The sequence below is a fragment of the Paroedura picta genome, chromosome 4 (genome assembly GCF_049243985.1).
Source record: "Paroedura picta isolate Pp20150507F chromosome 4, Ppicta_v3.0, whole genome shotgun sequence".
Classification (NCBI taxonomy): domain Eukaryota; kingdom Metazoa; phylum Chordata; class Lepidosauria; order Squamata; family Gekkonidae; genus Paroedura; species Paroedura picta.
This window is the reverse complement of record NC_135372.1, coordinates 34,877,031-34,893,851: the sequence shown is the minus strand read 5'-3', so window position 1 is coordinate 34,893,851 and position 16,821 is coordinate 34,877,031. Positions and strand designations below refer to the sequence as shown.

General features: G+C 47.9%; 1 protein-coding gene across 2 annotated transcripts; it reads left to right on the top strand.

Annotated features, from left to right (window-relative positions):
- Positions 1-147: 147 nt before the first annotated feature.
- PRKAB2 (protein kinase AMP-activated non-catalytic subunit beta 2) lies at positions 148-16,292 on the top strand. 2 transcript variants are annotated; one of them, XM_077332318.1, is made up of 8 exons: positions 148-219; positions 4,349-4,537; positions 6,561-6,727; positions 8,516-8,609; positions 9,742-9,862; positions 9,967-10,100; positions 12,364-12,432; positions 13,521-16,292. In XM_077332318.1, exons 2-8 carry the CDS (start codon positions 4,376-4,378, stop codon positions 13,596-13,598), a joined length of 825 nt encoding a protein of 274 aa, XP_077188433.1. In that variant the 5' UTR covers positions 148-219; positions 4,349-4,375; the 3' UTR covers positions 13,599-16,292. The 2 variants fall into 2 exon arrangements, with proteins under 2 accessions (XP_077188433.1, XP_077188434.1); XM_077332319.1 differs by having other exon boundaries at positions 150-211; positions 4,353-4,537.
- The last annotated feature ends 529 nt before the right edge of the window (positions 16,293-16,821 follow it).

Genomic DNA, 16,821 nt, shown 5'->3' with positions numbered 1-16,821 from the left:
CTTCGACTTCTCGGCATGTCTCCCTCTTTTTACCAGCAGCCCAATAAATCCTCTTCCCTTCTACCCAGGCAGTCTCATAGGAACCGGAAGTAAATGAGAAACGGAGGACCTGTTCTAAAAGTATCTCTTTGGGGTGGAAGGGGGGGGGGGTTGAGCAGCCGAGAAGCGCATGCGCCTTGTTTCCTCCACCTCGCAGGGAGAACGAAGGCAGGTCCAGAGGTAAGGGGGGGGGGAGGGGTGCAGCGGCTGGAGGGAGAAGAGGAGGGTGCGGGAGGAGAGTGGGCGGCTTGGGATTCCTCCCCCTTTCCTCCCCTCCTAGGTAGGAGCTGGCCGTGGCAGATATATTCCGTTATCTAGGCAGAAGCGCTCTGCGTATGCTCAGGAGCACCACTGCCTTCGTTTTCGTCCGCAGTCTTATTTATGCATTGCAATCTGGTGCTTCAGAGGAAAACTGGAGGGGGGGAGGGGAGGGGACGACCCCAAACCAGTCGATCTTAGATAATGCAGTATTCCTTCTCTCCACGCAACTTGTACCGTTGCTCTGCATATGCTCAGGAGCATATGCTCAGGAGCCTTCATGGTTGTTCGCACCGCAGTATTATTTACTGCATTGCAATCTAGTGCTTCAGCCCAGTCGATCTTCACAAATACGGTATTCCTTCTCCCCAGGCAACGTGCACCCGATGGGACCCAATACCCTGAAGCAAACGGAGAGGAAATGTAAACTTTGCTCTTTGCATAGTCTCAGGAGCATCCCTCTCCAGTTCTAGAGCTTGATCTTCGGATCTCTTAAGCTCGTGCCAGCTCCATCCCCGTTATTGCCGTCAGAGGTGTCTGTTATCTCTTTGGTTGCCATCTCCTGTTTGAGAGCTTTGGTCGGCCGAGGCATCCTTTTTACTGATAGTTTTTACTGGCCGTTTGGAAGGCAGCTGTCAAACAAACAAGCAGGGCTGTCAATCTAATGTACAACAATATGACTCTGTGCATATTGTGCTGGGAGTGGCGTCTGGGGAAACGAAATTTGTACCCCTAAAATTGTGTTTTCTGGAGGAAAATCCAACATTTACCCTTTGCACATGCTCTGAAGCATGTGTCAGGGACTAAGCCTTAGCATAATCACCCTAACTCATCCCCTACTCCCCAGTGGGGGTGGGAGATCCCACATATGATTTCTCCAGGAGCATTTTGGAGAAGGGGAGCGATAGAAAAGGAATTCCTAAGGCAGACCTGGCATGTGCCACTTTTGCAAATGAAACTTTACTTTATTATTATTATTATTATTATTATTATTATTATTATTATTATTATTATTATTATTATTATTATTATTATTATTAGATTTATATCCCGCCACTCCCTTGCAGCTCGTGGCGGGTAACAATATCACAAATCCCCATTAAAACCCCATAAAACAATAATAACATTGCCAATATTGCCGGCATGGCAAGAATGGCAGCTCCACTCCCCCCCTCCCTCCCACTACTAGCGGGTGGAGAGGAGGTCCTGATGATGTTTTGCTTTGGGTCCGGAACCCAAGTCCCCGGGGGGGGGGGGGCATAGATCCATTATCAGCTCCAGCCTCAACCATTAACCTGGCGGAAGAGCTCCGTCTTGCAGGCCCTGCGGAACGTTGAAAGATCCCGCAGGGCCCGTAGCTTTACAGGGAAGCATGTTTTCCCAAGGAGCTACCTTGGCATGACCTGAACTCGGGCTCACCAATCTCCAACTTTTGTATGCCTGTATGAAGGGAAGACCCTAGTAAGGACGAAGGATGCCTGAGCAAAGACATCCCCCTGCTCCTGAATAACCACTCTGCTCCCAGAAAGAAACACTCAGGGTCTAGTCCAAGGAATTTTGTGGTCCCAAACCAGGGATACTTGTTCCTGATGGGGTCCATGCTCCTGCAGGCTGGGTTCAGGCTGAGAAGGGACTTGGATCTGGCTGGTAGCAGTGCCGGCCTAGGAGAAGCCCCTGAAGAAGCAGAGCCCCCTTTGTTGCTCTTCCCCAAGCAGCCACTTGGTTGACAGGACCAGAGAATCCCCCTCCCCTTCCTGAGCTACTCTGCAGGCTAATATCTCCAAATCTCGCTTCCATTCCTAAATCTCCAGATAACCAGTATGGTGTAGTGGTTAAGAACAGAGGCCTCTAATCTGGAGATTTGGGGTTGATTCCCCGCTCCTCCTCCACATGGAGCCAGCTGGGTGACCTTGGGCCAGCCTCAGCTCTTTCAGAGCTCTCTCAGCCCCACCTACCTCACAGGGTGCCTGTTGTGGGGAGAGGAAGGATAGGTGACTGTAAGGTGCTTTGAGACTCCTTCAGGCAGTAAAAAGCAGGGTGCAAAAAACCATCTCATCTTCTAGCTCATTTAAACGAAATCTGGAAATTAACACAACCCTTTGGGTAAAACGGTAGACAGAACTTCAAATACAGTTTCTCTCTGCCCCTCTTTAAATGAGTATTATACACTGAATCGAGGCTTTTGAACTCTGGTGCTGGAGAAGACTCTTGTGAGTCCCTTGGACTGCAAGGCGAACAAACCGGTCAGTCCTAGAGGAGATCAGCCCTGACTGCTCCTTAGAAGGCCAGATCCTGAAGATGAAACTCAAATACTTTGGCCACCTCATGAGAAGGCAGGACTCCATGGAGAAGAGCCTAATGCTGGGAGCGATCAAGGGCAAAAGAAGAATAAGGGGATGACAGAGAATGAGGTGGCTGGAGCAGTCGGTGCGAGCTTAAATGGACTCCAGGGAATGGTAGAGGACAGGAAGGCCTGGAGGATCATTGTCCACAGGGTCGCAATGGGTTGGACATGACTTTGCAACTAACAACAACAACACTGAATTAACGTTCCATAATGCTTGGTTCTGCCAGCAGCAGAATCTTCTGCTGCCATAACAGTTTCATAGAATCATAGAATTAAAGAGTTGGTCAATCTAGTCCAACCCCTGCAGAATGCAGGAATCTCACAGCTATTTTTGCTTTTGCCCTTGCTTTTGGGGGTTTGCCCTTAGCAAAGTTGTTGTTCCCTGCTCATCTAAAGCAGCAATGTGTGCCTTCCTGCCGAATCCAGGCCTGAATTGATTTGGGATTGCGGGCAGCCAGTTGATTTCTATGTGTGGTCGTCCATTCTCTTTCAGAGCCTTTCGTATCCCAAGACCTGAGATGCAGTTCAGGGATTTCTCCCTTCTATTTGTGTTTCTCAGACAGGATCCTTCAGGCCTGAGAAGTAAATGAAGGCGGCAGAACAGCTGCTGCTTTCACTCTGTCTATTTCCTTGGTGTAGGATTTCCTAGCCCGGGCTCCTGGGCCTTCTGGGATCTTGTTTCATGACTAAAATGGACAGTTAATTGTTCGATTATAAACACCCCCCCCCCAGTAGAGTTGTTTTTGGCAAGCATAAACATAATTTTAATAGTCAACCTGAGGGGATTTAATCTCTGCCAAGAGGAGAGATATGAAGGCTGGGGTGGGGGGAGATATCAGGAAAATAGTCTTGAGGAGGACTTTTTAAAATTAAATTTTCCTAACATAAAACTGTAATGTGTATGATGAAAGTACACTACTGAATTCCATGTTTTCAGCACCATGAAAGTTTATTTCCTAATATTTAGATTCATGGGTTGCAGTGTTGGTAGAAGAAGAAGAGTTCATTTTTATACCTCGCTTTTCATTTCCTGAAGGAAAATTTCACCCCCTGAAGGAGTCTCAAAGTGGCCTACAATCGCCTTCCCTTCCTCTCCCCACAACAGACACCCTGTGAGGGAGGTGGAGTTGAGAGAGCCCTGACAGGACTGCTCCGTGAGAACAGATGTATCAGTACTGTGACTAGCCCAAGGTCACTGAGCTGGCTGCATGTGGAGGAGTGGGGAATCAAATCCAGATCCCCAGATTAGAAGTAACCACTCTCAACCCGCTATGCTAGGCTTTCTCAACCAGGGTTTTATGAAACCCTGGGGTTTCTTGATACCTGTAGAACGGTTTCCTGAATGGGTGGGAGTTATGGTCATGTTGACCTACCCCCCCCCCCAATGACTTTGCGTCTGAGAGCAAAGAGGCTAGACTCCAGGGACGGAGGTCAGGAGCTGCAGGGGCAGGGCCAATCAGGACAAAGGTGGCTGCACCCTGATTGGCCCTATTCCAATTTGGGCAGCCGGACATGTTCCACCCCCAAGGCTGTTTCACAAATATATAGAGGAACCATGGATGGATAAGGATGTTTCTTATTATGGTTAAATCGGTGTTACAGCCAAAGCAGCGTTTTGCCAGATTTTGACATGACTGAGGAAGCGGTTGAAAAAACATGTGCCCCTGGAGACGTACTGAGTTTTTAAAATGCTGCCATTCCTAGCCAGTTGCAGTTTGTGGTCGTACCACCATGGGGAACACCACCAGTGAGCGGTTGTCCGGGGAGCGTCACAGTTCCAAGACTCACCGCTCTGACGGCGCCAGCGGTGCCCACCACACCAAGGACCATTCGCACAAGATCATGGTGGGCAGCACAGATGATCCGAATGTCTTCAGCACCCACGACTCCAAGGTACGGGTTGGACTGACTCAAGCCGGCTCCTTCTGTTTCGGTCACATTGTGCGGGTTGCTCTCTGTCTTCCTCAGCACTTAGTAACAACATGGCACTGAGATTCGGTAGCGTTGCTGTGAATTCACGGACTTCTGACTTCTACGTAGCTGGACCTCACACTGAGTACTGCTTCTTACTCATTCATGAGTACTGGTGCTTGGTTCCCTAGCTGGTAGCTTTCCACTTAAGTGACCTCACATAATGTAGAGAGGAGGGAAGGTGGCATGGTGTCACGCAGAGATCACCCATGTGGTGCCTACAGGTGTCATGGCGCCAACATCACCTTTCCTAGTGCCCACCAAGTGATTTTAGGATGTGGGCAGGGCCAGATGGGCTTCTGATTGGCCACTGGAGATTCGATTGGCTACCCAGATATTTAAAAGTGTTGCTTTGGCCGCAGTTGCCATCCCAACACAAAAACTGTCACTAAATTGCAGCAGCCATTTTGCAATGGGCTCCGCCTCCTGCAGCAGCCATTATGCAATGGGCTCCACCTCCTGCAGCAGCCATTTTGTGATTGCGCCTGCCACTCAGTGACAGAATTCAAAAGGTGCCTGCAGGCTCAAATAGGCTAGAGATCCCGGTATAGCATGATCTCATAATATCTTGGAAGCTAAGGAGGCTCAGTCCTTGAATGGGAGACTGCCTGCGAATACTCTGCAGAGGAAGGCCGTGGCCAACCACCTCCGCTTCTCACATGCTTTGAAAGCCCCTTGCTGCGGTCGCTGTCAGTCGGTTGCAACTTGACGGCACTTCCGTACGTATATTGTAGATCCCTTTGTGACTTAGGAGCAGAAGGTGTTTATCCTAGTAGCACATGTAGCCACGGGCTTTGGGCCTCCAGAAATAGGTTGAGTGAGAAGAGAAGGCCAAGATTCTTCCATGGCTGTGATGCCTGGGGAGGGATTAGCTGTTCCTTGTGGAACTAGCAAGGATTCTACTGCCTTTTTGAGAAAGGATGAAGAGAGTTATCAAGTGTCTGATCACTGGGGCGCCTGATATTCTCATGCCAGAAGGAAGTATTTCTCCAAACTCCCTCTCTCACTTGTGTGGAGGGTTGAAGCCAGCTTGGTATGGTGATTAAAAGCAGCAGGCTAGGTTTGATTCCCCACTTCTCCCCACGCAGCCAGTTGGGCAATCTTGGGCCAGTCACAATTTCCTCAGAACTGCCTCAGCCCCACTTACCACATAAAGAGACTGTTGTGGGGAGAAGAAAGGAATGCAATTGTAAACTTCTTTGATTCCTTAAAAGTAGAAAAAAGCATAGTATAAAAACAAACCTTTTTCTCCTCCTCCTCCTCCATCCCCTTTTTCTGTTTCTTTTTCTTCTCCTCTTACTTCTTATTCTCCTATTCCTTTTTTTCTTTCACCCTCTCCCCCTCCTCCTCCTTTTTCTTCTTATTCTCCTCCTCCCTCTCCTCCTTTTTCTTCTTATTCTCCTTCCCCTTCTCCTTCTCCTCCTCCTTCTCCTCCTTTTTCTTCTTATTCTCCTTCCCTTTCTCCTTCTCCTCCTCCTCCTCCTCCTCCTTTTTCTTCTTATTCTCCTTCCCTTTCTCCTTCTCCTCCTCCTTCTCCTCTTTTTTCTTCTTATTCTCCTTCCCTTTCTCCTTCTCCTACTCATCCTTTTTCTTCTTATTCTCCTTCCCTTTCTCCTTCTCCTCCTCCTCCTTTTTCTTCTTATTCTCCTTCCCTTTCTCCTTCTCCTCCTCCTCCTCCTCCTCCTTTTTCTTCTTATTCTCCTTCCCTTTCTCCTTCTCCTCCTCCTTCTCCTCTTTTTTCTTCTTATTCTCCTTCCCTTTCTCCTTCTCCTACTCATCCTCCTTTTTCTTCTTATTCTCCTTCCCTTTCTCCTTCTCCTCCTCCTCCTCCTTTTTCTTCTTATTCTCCTTCCCTTTCTCCTCCTCCTCCTCCTCCTCCTCCTTTTTCTTCTTATTCTCCTTCCCTTTCTCTTTTTCCTTCTCCTCCTCTTCCTCCCTGCCGCAGCTCCCTTGTGAGAAAGAATTTGTGTCCTGGCAACCGGATCCGGATGACTCCACCAAGCCATCCCAGCAGGCTCGGCCGACCGTCATCCGCTGGACCGAAGGAGGCAAGGAAGTCTTCATCTCAGGGTCCTTCAACAATTGGAGCACTAAGATTCCTCTCATTAAAAGGTGAAGGAGGGGGCCGCGTGCCTTTTGTGCAAACGATGCGGGTGTCCGTCAGGGAGGAGGAATCACTCCTTCTCCCCTCAATAGACCAAGCACTGGCCAGAACAGGAGTCCCCAGTGTGGTGCCCGCTGACACCTTTCCTTGCCCCTGCCAAGTGTTTTTAGAAAGTGAGTGGGGGTGGGCAGGGCTTTTGCCCTACAAGGCTTCTGAGTAACCACTGGAGATTTGATTGGCTTTACAGATTTTTTTTAAAATGTCACTTTGACAGCAATTGCCACCACAGCATGATCTTCACTGGTTGATTGAAGGTAAGCTGCGGCAGCCATTTTATAGCTGCCTCCACCTCCAGCAGCGAGCATTTTGTGGCAGCCATTTTGTGGTTGTGGCCACCACACTCAGAATTCTATAGGTGCTCACAGGCTGAAAAATGTTGGGGACCCCTGCTCTAGATTCATTCATTCATTCATTCATTCATTCATTCATTCATTCATTATGCCGCCCCTTCCAGCGGCCAAATTAAATAAATGAACACACAAATAAGTATTTATAGATGAATTTATAACCCTCCCCTGTTGGCCCTGCTGTCTTAGGGTGGTTCACAACAGTCAGTAGGTACAGTTAATTAAAAATTAAAAACAGCCAAACTATTTATTTGTTTGATTTTATACCACCCCTCTTTGGAATTGCTGTCTCAGGGCGGTAAACACCATAAGACTTCAGGCTAAGACTGTAGTCTATATTGGTGTATGAGACCTCTGCTGAAACAAAAAATCTGGACAAATTGGGTTTGGGAGAGCCATGCTCATAATTTGATACCGAGGCACCTGTGGATCTGATTTGGGCCATGGGGTGCATAGAGAGAGAGAGTCGCTCCTCCTCTCTGTGCAAAGTTTTCCTGACCTTTATGGCCCTTGCTGGGTTTTAGGACCTGGAAATGTCTCCTGCAGGGACTCAAATGACTAGACCACGGCCGCACAACAGCCATTTTGGAGAACAGTTGCTGCGTGCAGTTTGCCTCCACTTGGTCTGTTTTTTATCAGCTTGCCTGTTTTTCAAGAGGGATATCAGGGTGCTTTCTGCGTGGCAATCCTTGGTGTTAGCTAGCCTGGCAGAGGGATGAGTGTCTGAGGGAGCTGAGGTTGAAGTTTGCTGGATGGCCTCAGGCCAGTCACCCTCTTTCAGCCTACCTTACCTCACAGGGCTGTACCTGTGAGGATAACATACAGAAGTCTGAGGATGTAAGCTGCGTTGGATCCCCAAAGGAGAGAAAATCAAGGTCTAATAAACAAACTTTCCATGTGCACTTTGAAGACCCACCCAGCACAGTGTGGTGGTTAAGAGCAGTGGACTCTAATCTGGAGAGCCAAGTTTGATTCCCCCACTTTTCCACATGCAGCTAGCTGGGTGACCTTGGGTAGTCACAGTTCTCTCAGAGCTCTCTCAGTCAGAGTGTCTGTTGTGGGGAAAGGTGTTTGTAAGATGCTTCGGTACTCCTTCGCATAGTGAAAAAACAGCTCTTATTCCCACTTGTTCATGAGAACAGCCTTGCAGATTCCTTTCCTCATCCCCCAGTTGTTTAAGTCTGGCTTTATCCTCCCCTTTTGCAAAATTCCCCTCCCCCCTTTTCAGTTTCTGTCCTGGTTAGGCTATGAAGATACCCCCTTTGCTTGCTTGGAATTATTTGCTACCTGGGGCCCCTCCTGGCTTGTGCCTGTGCAGCTGGTCTTGAGCGTGGGATGCTGTCCCTCTAAGCTCTGTGTGCTGCAATGAACATCCTCCTTTCCTTTCAGCCACAATGATTTTGTCGCCATTCTGGACCTGCCGGAGGGGGAACACCAATACAAGTTCTTTGTGGATGGTCAGTGGGTCCACGACCCCACCGAGGTAAACGCCTTTACTGGGGAGCATGTATATTTGTCTCGTGTCTCTAAGTGACCTTCCTGCTCTTCACTGTATATTTAGTGGGTGGTGAGGCCCAGCAGTGGCTGTAGATGCTCAGGGTGCTTCATGCACACCTCTACAGTTATGCAAGATCAGAACAATCTATTCCCCCCCCCATGCTTTCCTGATTGCAAAACCAGATCTAAAGTCAGATTGGAAAGGAAGATTTTATTCTTTATTCCTTGCAGCTGACTTATGGCAAACCTGTAGGCAAGAGATGTTTAGAGGTGGTTTGTCATTCTCTGCCTCTGTGTGAGTACCCTGGACCGTACTGGTGGTTTCCAGTTTCTGCCTGAACCTTAGGTGTATATAAGAATATATAAATGAATTAACTTCCGCCCATTAAGAAAACATTTCTGGGGTCATCAAGAAACTCCAAAGCCCTGGCTGTTAAAGCCTGCCTTAGAGAAACACAGCTATTTTTGCACTGCCAGTTTGGTGTAGTGGTTAGGAGTGAGGACTTGGCATGCCGGATTCGATTCTGCACTCCACACATGCGACCAGCTGGGTGACCTTGGGCTCACCACGGCACTGATAAAGCTGTTCTGACCGAGCAGTGATATAAGGGCTCTCTCAGCCTCCCCTCCCTCACAGGGTGTCTGTTGTGGGGAGAGGAAAGGGAAGGCGACTGTAAGCCGCTTTAAGCCTCCTTCGGTAGAGAAAAGTGGCATATAAGAACCAACTCTTCTTCAGTAATATCAGGGCTCTCTCAGCCTCACCCACCTCACAGGGTGTCTGTTGTGGGGAGAGGAAAGGGAAGGCCAAGGTAAACTGCTTTGAGACTCCTTTGGGTAGAGAAAAGCGGCATATAAGAACCAACTCTTCTTCTTCTTCAGTAATATCAAGTCTCTCTCAGCCTTGCCTCCCTCATAGGGTGTCTGTTGTGGGGAGAGGAAAGGGAAGGCGATTGTATGCCGCTTTGAGCCTCCTTCGGGTAGAGAAAAGCGGCATATAAGAACCAACTCTTCTTCTTCTTCTGCTCTCTGACTCTGTGTATGTGTGAGGGGGTTGTATTGTGTGGTAGGGCCAAGCTTGTAGATGAGGCCGATAGTCTTCCATATATCCTCTCTTCCAGCCGGTGATCACCAGTCAGATGGGGACCATTAACAACTTGATTCACGTCAAGAAGTCGGACTTTGAGGTGTTCGATGCTTTAAAAGTGGACTCTCAGGAAAGTTCGGAGTCTTCCTGCCGAGGTGATTCCTTTGTGCTCCTTGGATTGAACGTCCCACACGGTGATACTTTCATTCTGATATATTTTTTCTCTTTCTCCTGACTTCTTCAATTTTTTAAAAAACAGATCTCTCGGGTTCCCCTCCTGGTATTTATAGTCAGGAAATGTACGTTTATCGGCCTGAGGAGCGTTTCAAGTCCCCGCCCATTCTCCCTCCCCACCTCCTTCAAGTCATCCTCAACAAGGATACCAATATTTCGGTGAGTGCTGTGCGATGGCTGGGGGAGTGGGCCCCAGAAATCCCCCCCCCCAGTGATTCCTCTTCACTCCAAAATAGATGGTTCCAATGGTTCCCAACCTTTTTAGCATCATTACCCACAAGTCCAAATTTATTTTGTACAGTGATCCATCCAGGGCTGGCCCAAGGTTTTTCGTGTCACAGACAAACTGTGACCCTGATACCAACCTGGGACAGCATTCCATTTCCTATAGTGCCCCCTGCCAGATTATCATTTGAGAGAGAGAGAGAGAGAGAGAGAGAGAGAGAGAGAGAGTGGTAGCACATGGTACAGAGATGAAAGAAAAGGCCCAGGTAAAGTCTAAACCAGGATTTTTTAACCAGGGTTTCATGAAACCCTGGGTTTTCTTGAAAGACCTGGAAGGGTTTCCTAAATACAGGGGAGTTTGTTAATTTTATATATATTATTTTTAATTTGTTAAACATTTACCAGGTGATATGACCATATATAGAGCCTCTTGTGGCGCAGAGTGGTAAGGCAGCAGACATGCAGTCTGAAAGCTCTGCCCATGAGGCTGGGAGTTCAATCCCAGCAGCTGGCTCAAGGTTGACTCAGCTTTCCATCCTTCCCAGGTTGGTAAAATGACTACCCAGCTTGCTGGGGGGGGGTAAAACAGTAATGACTGAGGAAGGGAATGGCAAACCACCCCGTACTGAGTCTGCCATGAAAACGCTAGAGGGCGTCACCCCAAGGGTCAGACATGACTCGGTGCACAGGGGATACCTTTACCTTTATGACCATATATAGTCATGCCAACCTCATCCACCGTAAAAATGCATATAGGGAGATAAAAGTTACATTGCTTTTTAATTTTTCTTTCAGCTGAGGAAGCTGCATAGTGAAACCATTGCAAATACCGGTTATCAGTTCTGGAAATTAATTACAATATAGGCTGGAAACAATTGGCAATAATTGGGCACTTGAAAATATCTAAGACGACAAGAGTGTTTCAAAAAGCTTCTTCTGCAGACCTTCCCCGGGACTTTTCTTTCACTATCCTGTGTGTTATGTAGTCAGGAGACCAGGATCATGTGGCAGCCAGGCAGGGGACATTCAGAGGACAGTGCCCAATCAGGTGTTTCTGAGAACCCCACAAGCATCCCAACAAAGGGTGCGGCTGCCCCCATTATCAGCCCCCCCCCCCAGCCAGTGGACATTCATCTCCTTGGTCAGCAGAGGCAGGGCCAGAGTTTCATGAGATGCACTTGGGGCTATGGGACTGAGGAGATACACAAAGATGGCAGAAGGCGGCAAACAGGTCGGTGGGAAGGGACTGTGTACAGCCTGTCTCCCACAGACAGGGGCCGGGGCAAAATTCTACAAAGAGGGAGTGGGGAATAAGAATTTGAGAAGTTGGCAAGGAGGAAAGAAATGATGCAAAGGGCAGGAGCAGCCATTACGGCAAGCTGGCCTGAGATCCCCTTCCAGAAGCTTTGCAATACACACAGAGGTCCTGACCAAGTCGGGAAACAGCGCACTCAAGTTTATGAGTCCTACACAGTTCCAGATGTTGGGCTTAAGACAGCCAGAATCTCCACAGAAACCCCATGAAGAAGAGCTGGGTTTTTTTTTCTTGTACCTGACTTTTTACTACCCAAAGGAATCTCAAACTGGCTTCCAGTCACCTTCCATTCCTCTCCCCACAACAGACACCCTTGTGAGGTGGGTGGGACTGAGAGAGCTCTGAGAGAGCCATGATTGGCTGAAGGTCATTCAGCTGCCTTCATTGGGAAGGAGTGGGGAATCAGACCCCCTTCTCCAGATTAGAGGCAGCCACTCTTAACCATGTTGCCGAACTGGCTCAACCAACCAAGCTGGCTCTGATTTGAGGCACATCCAGGAAGATAATCCAGGTGTGTCTCAAAACGAAGGCACAGGCAAGTGGCTGGGGAGAACCTGAACCGGCTGCATTAGTAATACCCTGACTCTGTCTCTTTGGCCAACTTTCCAGTTTGGTGTAGTGGTTAGGAGTGCGGACTTCTAATCTGGTGAGCCGGTTTGATTCTGTGCTCCCCCACATGCAGCCAGCTGGATGTTTTTGGGCTCCCCACAGCACTGATCAAGCTGTTCTGACCAAGCAGTGATATCAGGGCTCTCTCAGCCCCACCTCCCTCACAGGGTGCCTGTTGTGGGGAAAGGGAAGGCGAATATAAGCTGCTTTGAGACCCCTTCAGGTAGAGAAAAGCAACTAATAAGAACCAATTCTTCTTCTTCTTTGTTTCAGTGCGATCCAGCCCTTCTTCCTGAGCCAAATCATGTCATGCTGAACCATCTCTATGCACTCTCCATTAAGGTAAGGGGAGGCAACCTGCCATAGCTCCATAACCTTTGGATCATGAAGGAACCTCTGACATATTTTCCAGGCTTCGAGGAACCCAGGAAGTGGTGCCATGCCCCTTCGGAGAACTGGGCACGGAAGTAAGATGCGGGAGCCAGCCAATTGATTGGTTGATCGTTTACCATTTTTCCATTGGGGAGAAATACACCAGGCCTGTAGAGCAAAGGGGAAGTGGGCTCCAGTGATGTCTAGTGGTGTCAGCGATCATCCAAACTTCTGGGATAGGCTGCGTAATCCCTGGGTAGCTCTTGCCAAACCCCAGAAGTCCTTTGTCCAGGAACTACTTGGATCCAGTTCACAAGACATTGCCTTGTCTTTTAACTCATTCCAGACCATCTCTGCCCCATTTTGCTAGTTCTGTTTTGCATTGTTGGCATACAGCTGCCTTTCTCAACTTTTTTTTATTGTTTAGAAAGCTCTGAAACATTCTTCAGGCTTCATGAAATCCCAGAAGGGGCGTGATCATGTAGAATATGGTTGGGAAGTAGAGCTGTGTCCACATCCACCCAAGGCCCCTCTCCATCTAGGTCCATCACTGGCCATATTGGGAGGGAGGGGAGGTCAACAGGGCCACATGAGGTCATATCGTCCAATAAAGGTTTAACACATTTAAAATACACATAAAAATTAATTAACTCCCACCCATTTAGGAAACCTTACCAGGGCCATCAAGAAACCCCAGGGTTTCACAAAACCCTGGTTGAGAAAAGCTTGGCAGAGTGAAAGAAATTGTCTGAAACTGGACGGGGGGACATTGCAGAACCCTAGCCAGGACAGCAAGGACCATATCCAAGGGAGAAGCTAAGAAAGTAAGGCCTTCTAAATAGACGACCGAGGAAAAGGATCATTTCACAGATCTGATCCCATGAAACCCGACAAAGGGAGCTTTGACTTTCGAAAGTGAATACTCTAAAGATCTTTTGGGGCTCTGAGATTCTCCTAGACTTGAACCTTGCTCTTCTACTGTAGACCGACATGGCTATCCCCCTGAACCTGTCCTCCTGTTACAGACATGCTGACACTTCCCTGTCTCCTCCCTCTAGGATGGCGTAATGGTCCTCAGTGCCACCCATCGCTACAAGAAGAAATATGTTACCACCCTCCTTTACAAGCCCATTTAAATGGCAGCGGGCCGCTATCATCTTTTGGACAGAGGAGATATTCAGAGACTGCTATTTTGTGTGCCCGCACTGGAGTCCACATGGAGCAAAAAGCTCTGCAGGTTGCCAACTTTTGTCTTGTTCACGTGTGGTTTTCCTTTTCCCAGTGACTTTCTATCGTATAACTTGTGCCTCTTAGTCGCACAAGGTGTTAATTGCACAAGGTGTTGGGCGCATTACCTAAGGGACCCTGAAAATGTGGTTTCATCGTGAGGAACACAAAGAAGAAGGGAAAGCTCCTGAATCTCTCTTCCTCAGTGGTCTGTCCTGGGTGGCCTCCCACCCTGGAGATCTTTATGGGAACTGCGGAGTCAAGGCAGAGAAGGGAATGGATTCTATGGTTTTTATCTTTCCTGCTAAGTCACACTTGTTCTTCAGTGCTATTTGCTGTGTTGTTTATTAACTGATCTATATCCCACTGCATACGAGTGGCTTTATTCTTCATAAGGTTGGACTCACTTCCTGTTTAAGACGGCCGAATGCCACAGCAGTCAGTTGGCGAACATGCATGCATGCACTATTCCCTTTGTGAGTCTTGGATCTGTGCCACTGGTGTGTTGTGCTCTGTCTGTGCCACCTAAACCTTAATCTGTTCCGTATCTTCTTTGATCTTCTTCCGTATCTTGCTGTTTTTCATTATCAAGCCCCAGCCAATTTATGGGTTTTTCAAGGCAAGAGACGTTCAGAGGAGGTTTGCCGTTGCCTGCCTCTTCATAGCACCCCTGGTGGATCCCCGTTTGGGTTTTCAGGTCCTTTTCAGCGAACAGTAGGGGGATGAAGAGGTATGGTGGCCAGATCCACGTTGGAAAACTCCTGAAGATTTGGGAATGGGGTCTGGGAAGGACAGAGTTCACCCTCCAAGGCATCTATTTTTTCTGGGGGAATAGATCTCTGTAACCTGGAGATGAGCTGGAATTCCGGGGGATCCCCAGGTCCCACCTGGAGGCTGACATCCCTATTTCCCATCCAAATACTAACCAGGGCTTAGCTTCCAAGATCTCATGACATCAGGCTTGGCTCGTCTATCCCTCATTATCCTACATGAAGAGGTGCATGGAGTGTTCCAAATGGTTAACCTAGACTAGATAGTGAATTTGTAGTTATAGCAATAGATTACATCTGTACGCACAATCACCGATTATTTGGGGAAACGTAGAGGCTTAATTTGGGGGGGGATCTATAAAGGGAAGGGAGATGTTCTAGGCTGGGAAACAGGAATCTAACGAAGCACCACTGGCGTGCCAAAACTTTTGTTTAAGATGTATGAAGGAAAACTACAATAAGAGACTGTGACGCTGTGAACATATTCAGCAGACTGTGAACTTGAGCGTACAAAATGTGGCGTGGAGAAGTATTTTTGCTTTTGGGAAGCAAACCGCAGGTTGCTTGGGGCCTACCAAGTGTGAATAGTCGATGCCTCTCAGGTCTGGCAAAAGAAAATTGATTTGCACTGTAGAATGAGTTTGCATCTCCTGAAGAAGTTGGCTTTTGAAGTATATTGTTTTTGCACAGTGAACTGCTTCTGTTTTTTTTCTTCTTACGGGAAGCATATATCTCACTGTTACCTTTGAAATGGTCCATGTGTGTGGGGGGGGGAGGGGATTGCCACTTCCCAGGTGTGGCCCAATGTTCAGTCTCCATAGTAACCACAGCATCCATGGCTACAGTGGGAGGCCTACATCTCGGTGTGGGGAATTTCTGTCAGACCACTCCGGACTCCCATTCTGGCTGGCCAGGATGCTGTGGTTGCTATGGAGACCACAATGTTTTGTCTCAGGGAAGGGTGGCGAAGGGTCCTCTATTTTCCCCTTCCTGCTTTCTAAAATCTGCTCCAGTGCCTGTGGGGGTCGTATTTGAACCTCCTGCAGCTGAAAGAAGAGCAACTCAAGCTCACCAGGCTGTTGGAGGTACATTAAAAATGGGAGAGTAGGAAGGGCCTTGAATCACCACAGTCAGCGCCTGGGGTAGATGGCAGAGCTGATTCCAGGGAAGGGTTGCCTATACCAGATTTGGAAATTCAGGGAGATTTAGGGATGGAACTTGGGGAGAGTTGCGTCTGCATAGGGAGGGGGAGGTTTAATGCAAAACCCTCCAGATGTCCATGGACTACAATTCCCATGAGCCTCTGCCAGATGCTGTGAGCTGGGGCTCATGGGAATTGTAGTTCGTTGCAACTGCAGGTGACTGCAGGCCCCACCTGAAGGCTGGCAATTCTGTCTAATGAAGACAAGTCATAGTTCTGTATGTGAGGGGTAGGTTATGGAAGCTAGGAAGGGGGTCTCTTCAGGCCTACCCTTCTATAAGCTGTGCCATATGACCTCCTGCTTTATAAGGACACACGTTCATTATTTTTGTTACTTTATTTGGAAGTTTGGATGAAGAAGGATGGTGAAAAAAGCTTTGATCTTAGTACAATCTCCTTGGGAGTTCTTTTTGGGGGGTTTAGGTACATGTGTGAAGTTTTAAAAATGGGAAAGCATTTGGTTGAACATTTAAGAAAAAAATGTCTTATAACTAGTATATAACTTCTGTGGGAGAGTTCTAATATCTGTATTAAACTTTGATATGGACTTTTGGTATTTGAGAATTATGGGACGTTCACCCCGTTTTGCCTTTTCTCCCAGCCTATTTATTAATTAAAATATTTATACCCTCCCTTTCCTTGTGGTTCAAAAGGGTTTACAATAATATTTATTTATTTTTATTTTTCTATACTGCCGCTCCAAATGTCTTGTGGTGGTTTACACAATCCATAAATACAATAAATCCCTTAAAAACCCATTAAAACACAATACACAATATCAAGATGGTGGATAATAAATATATAACCTACTCCCCTCCCCTGCCGTTCAGCATGGGTCTATCAATATCTGGGAGCGAGGAACTCAATTGGCTTCAGCTAGTGATCCACTGCAGACCATGCTGGGAACCACTCTGGCCTCAGCTGGCCTGGCGGAAGAGCTCTGTCATGCAGGCCCTGCGGAAAGCTGACAAATCCCACAGGGCCTGTAGCTTTTCCGGGAGCTCATTCCACCAGGCCGAAAAAGCCCTGGCCGAAGCCAGGCGTATATCCCGTTACAACCATTTCCAGTTACAACCTTACAACCAAAACTAGGTCTCAACCCCCAAATCTCTCCCCTGAAGATATGTTGAAATTGTGGGTTAGCACTTTAATTTTAAAGGG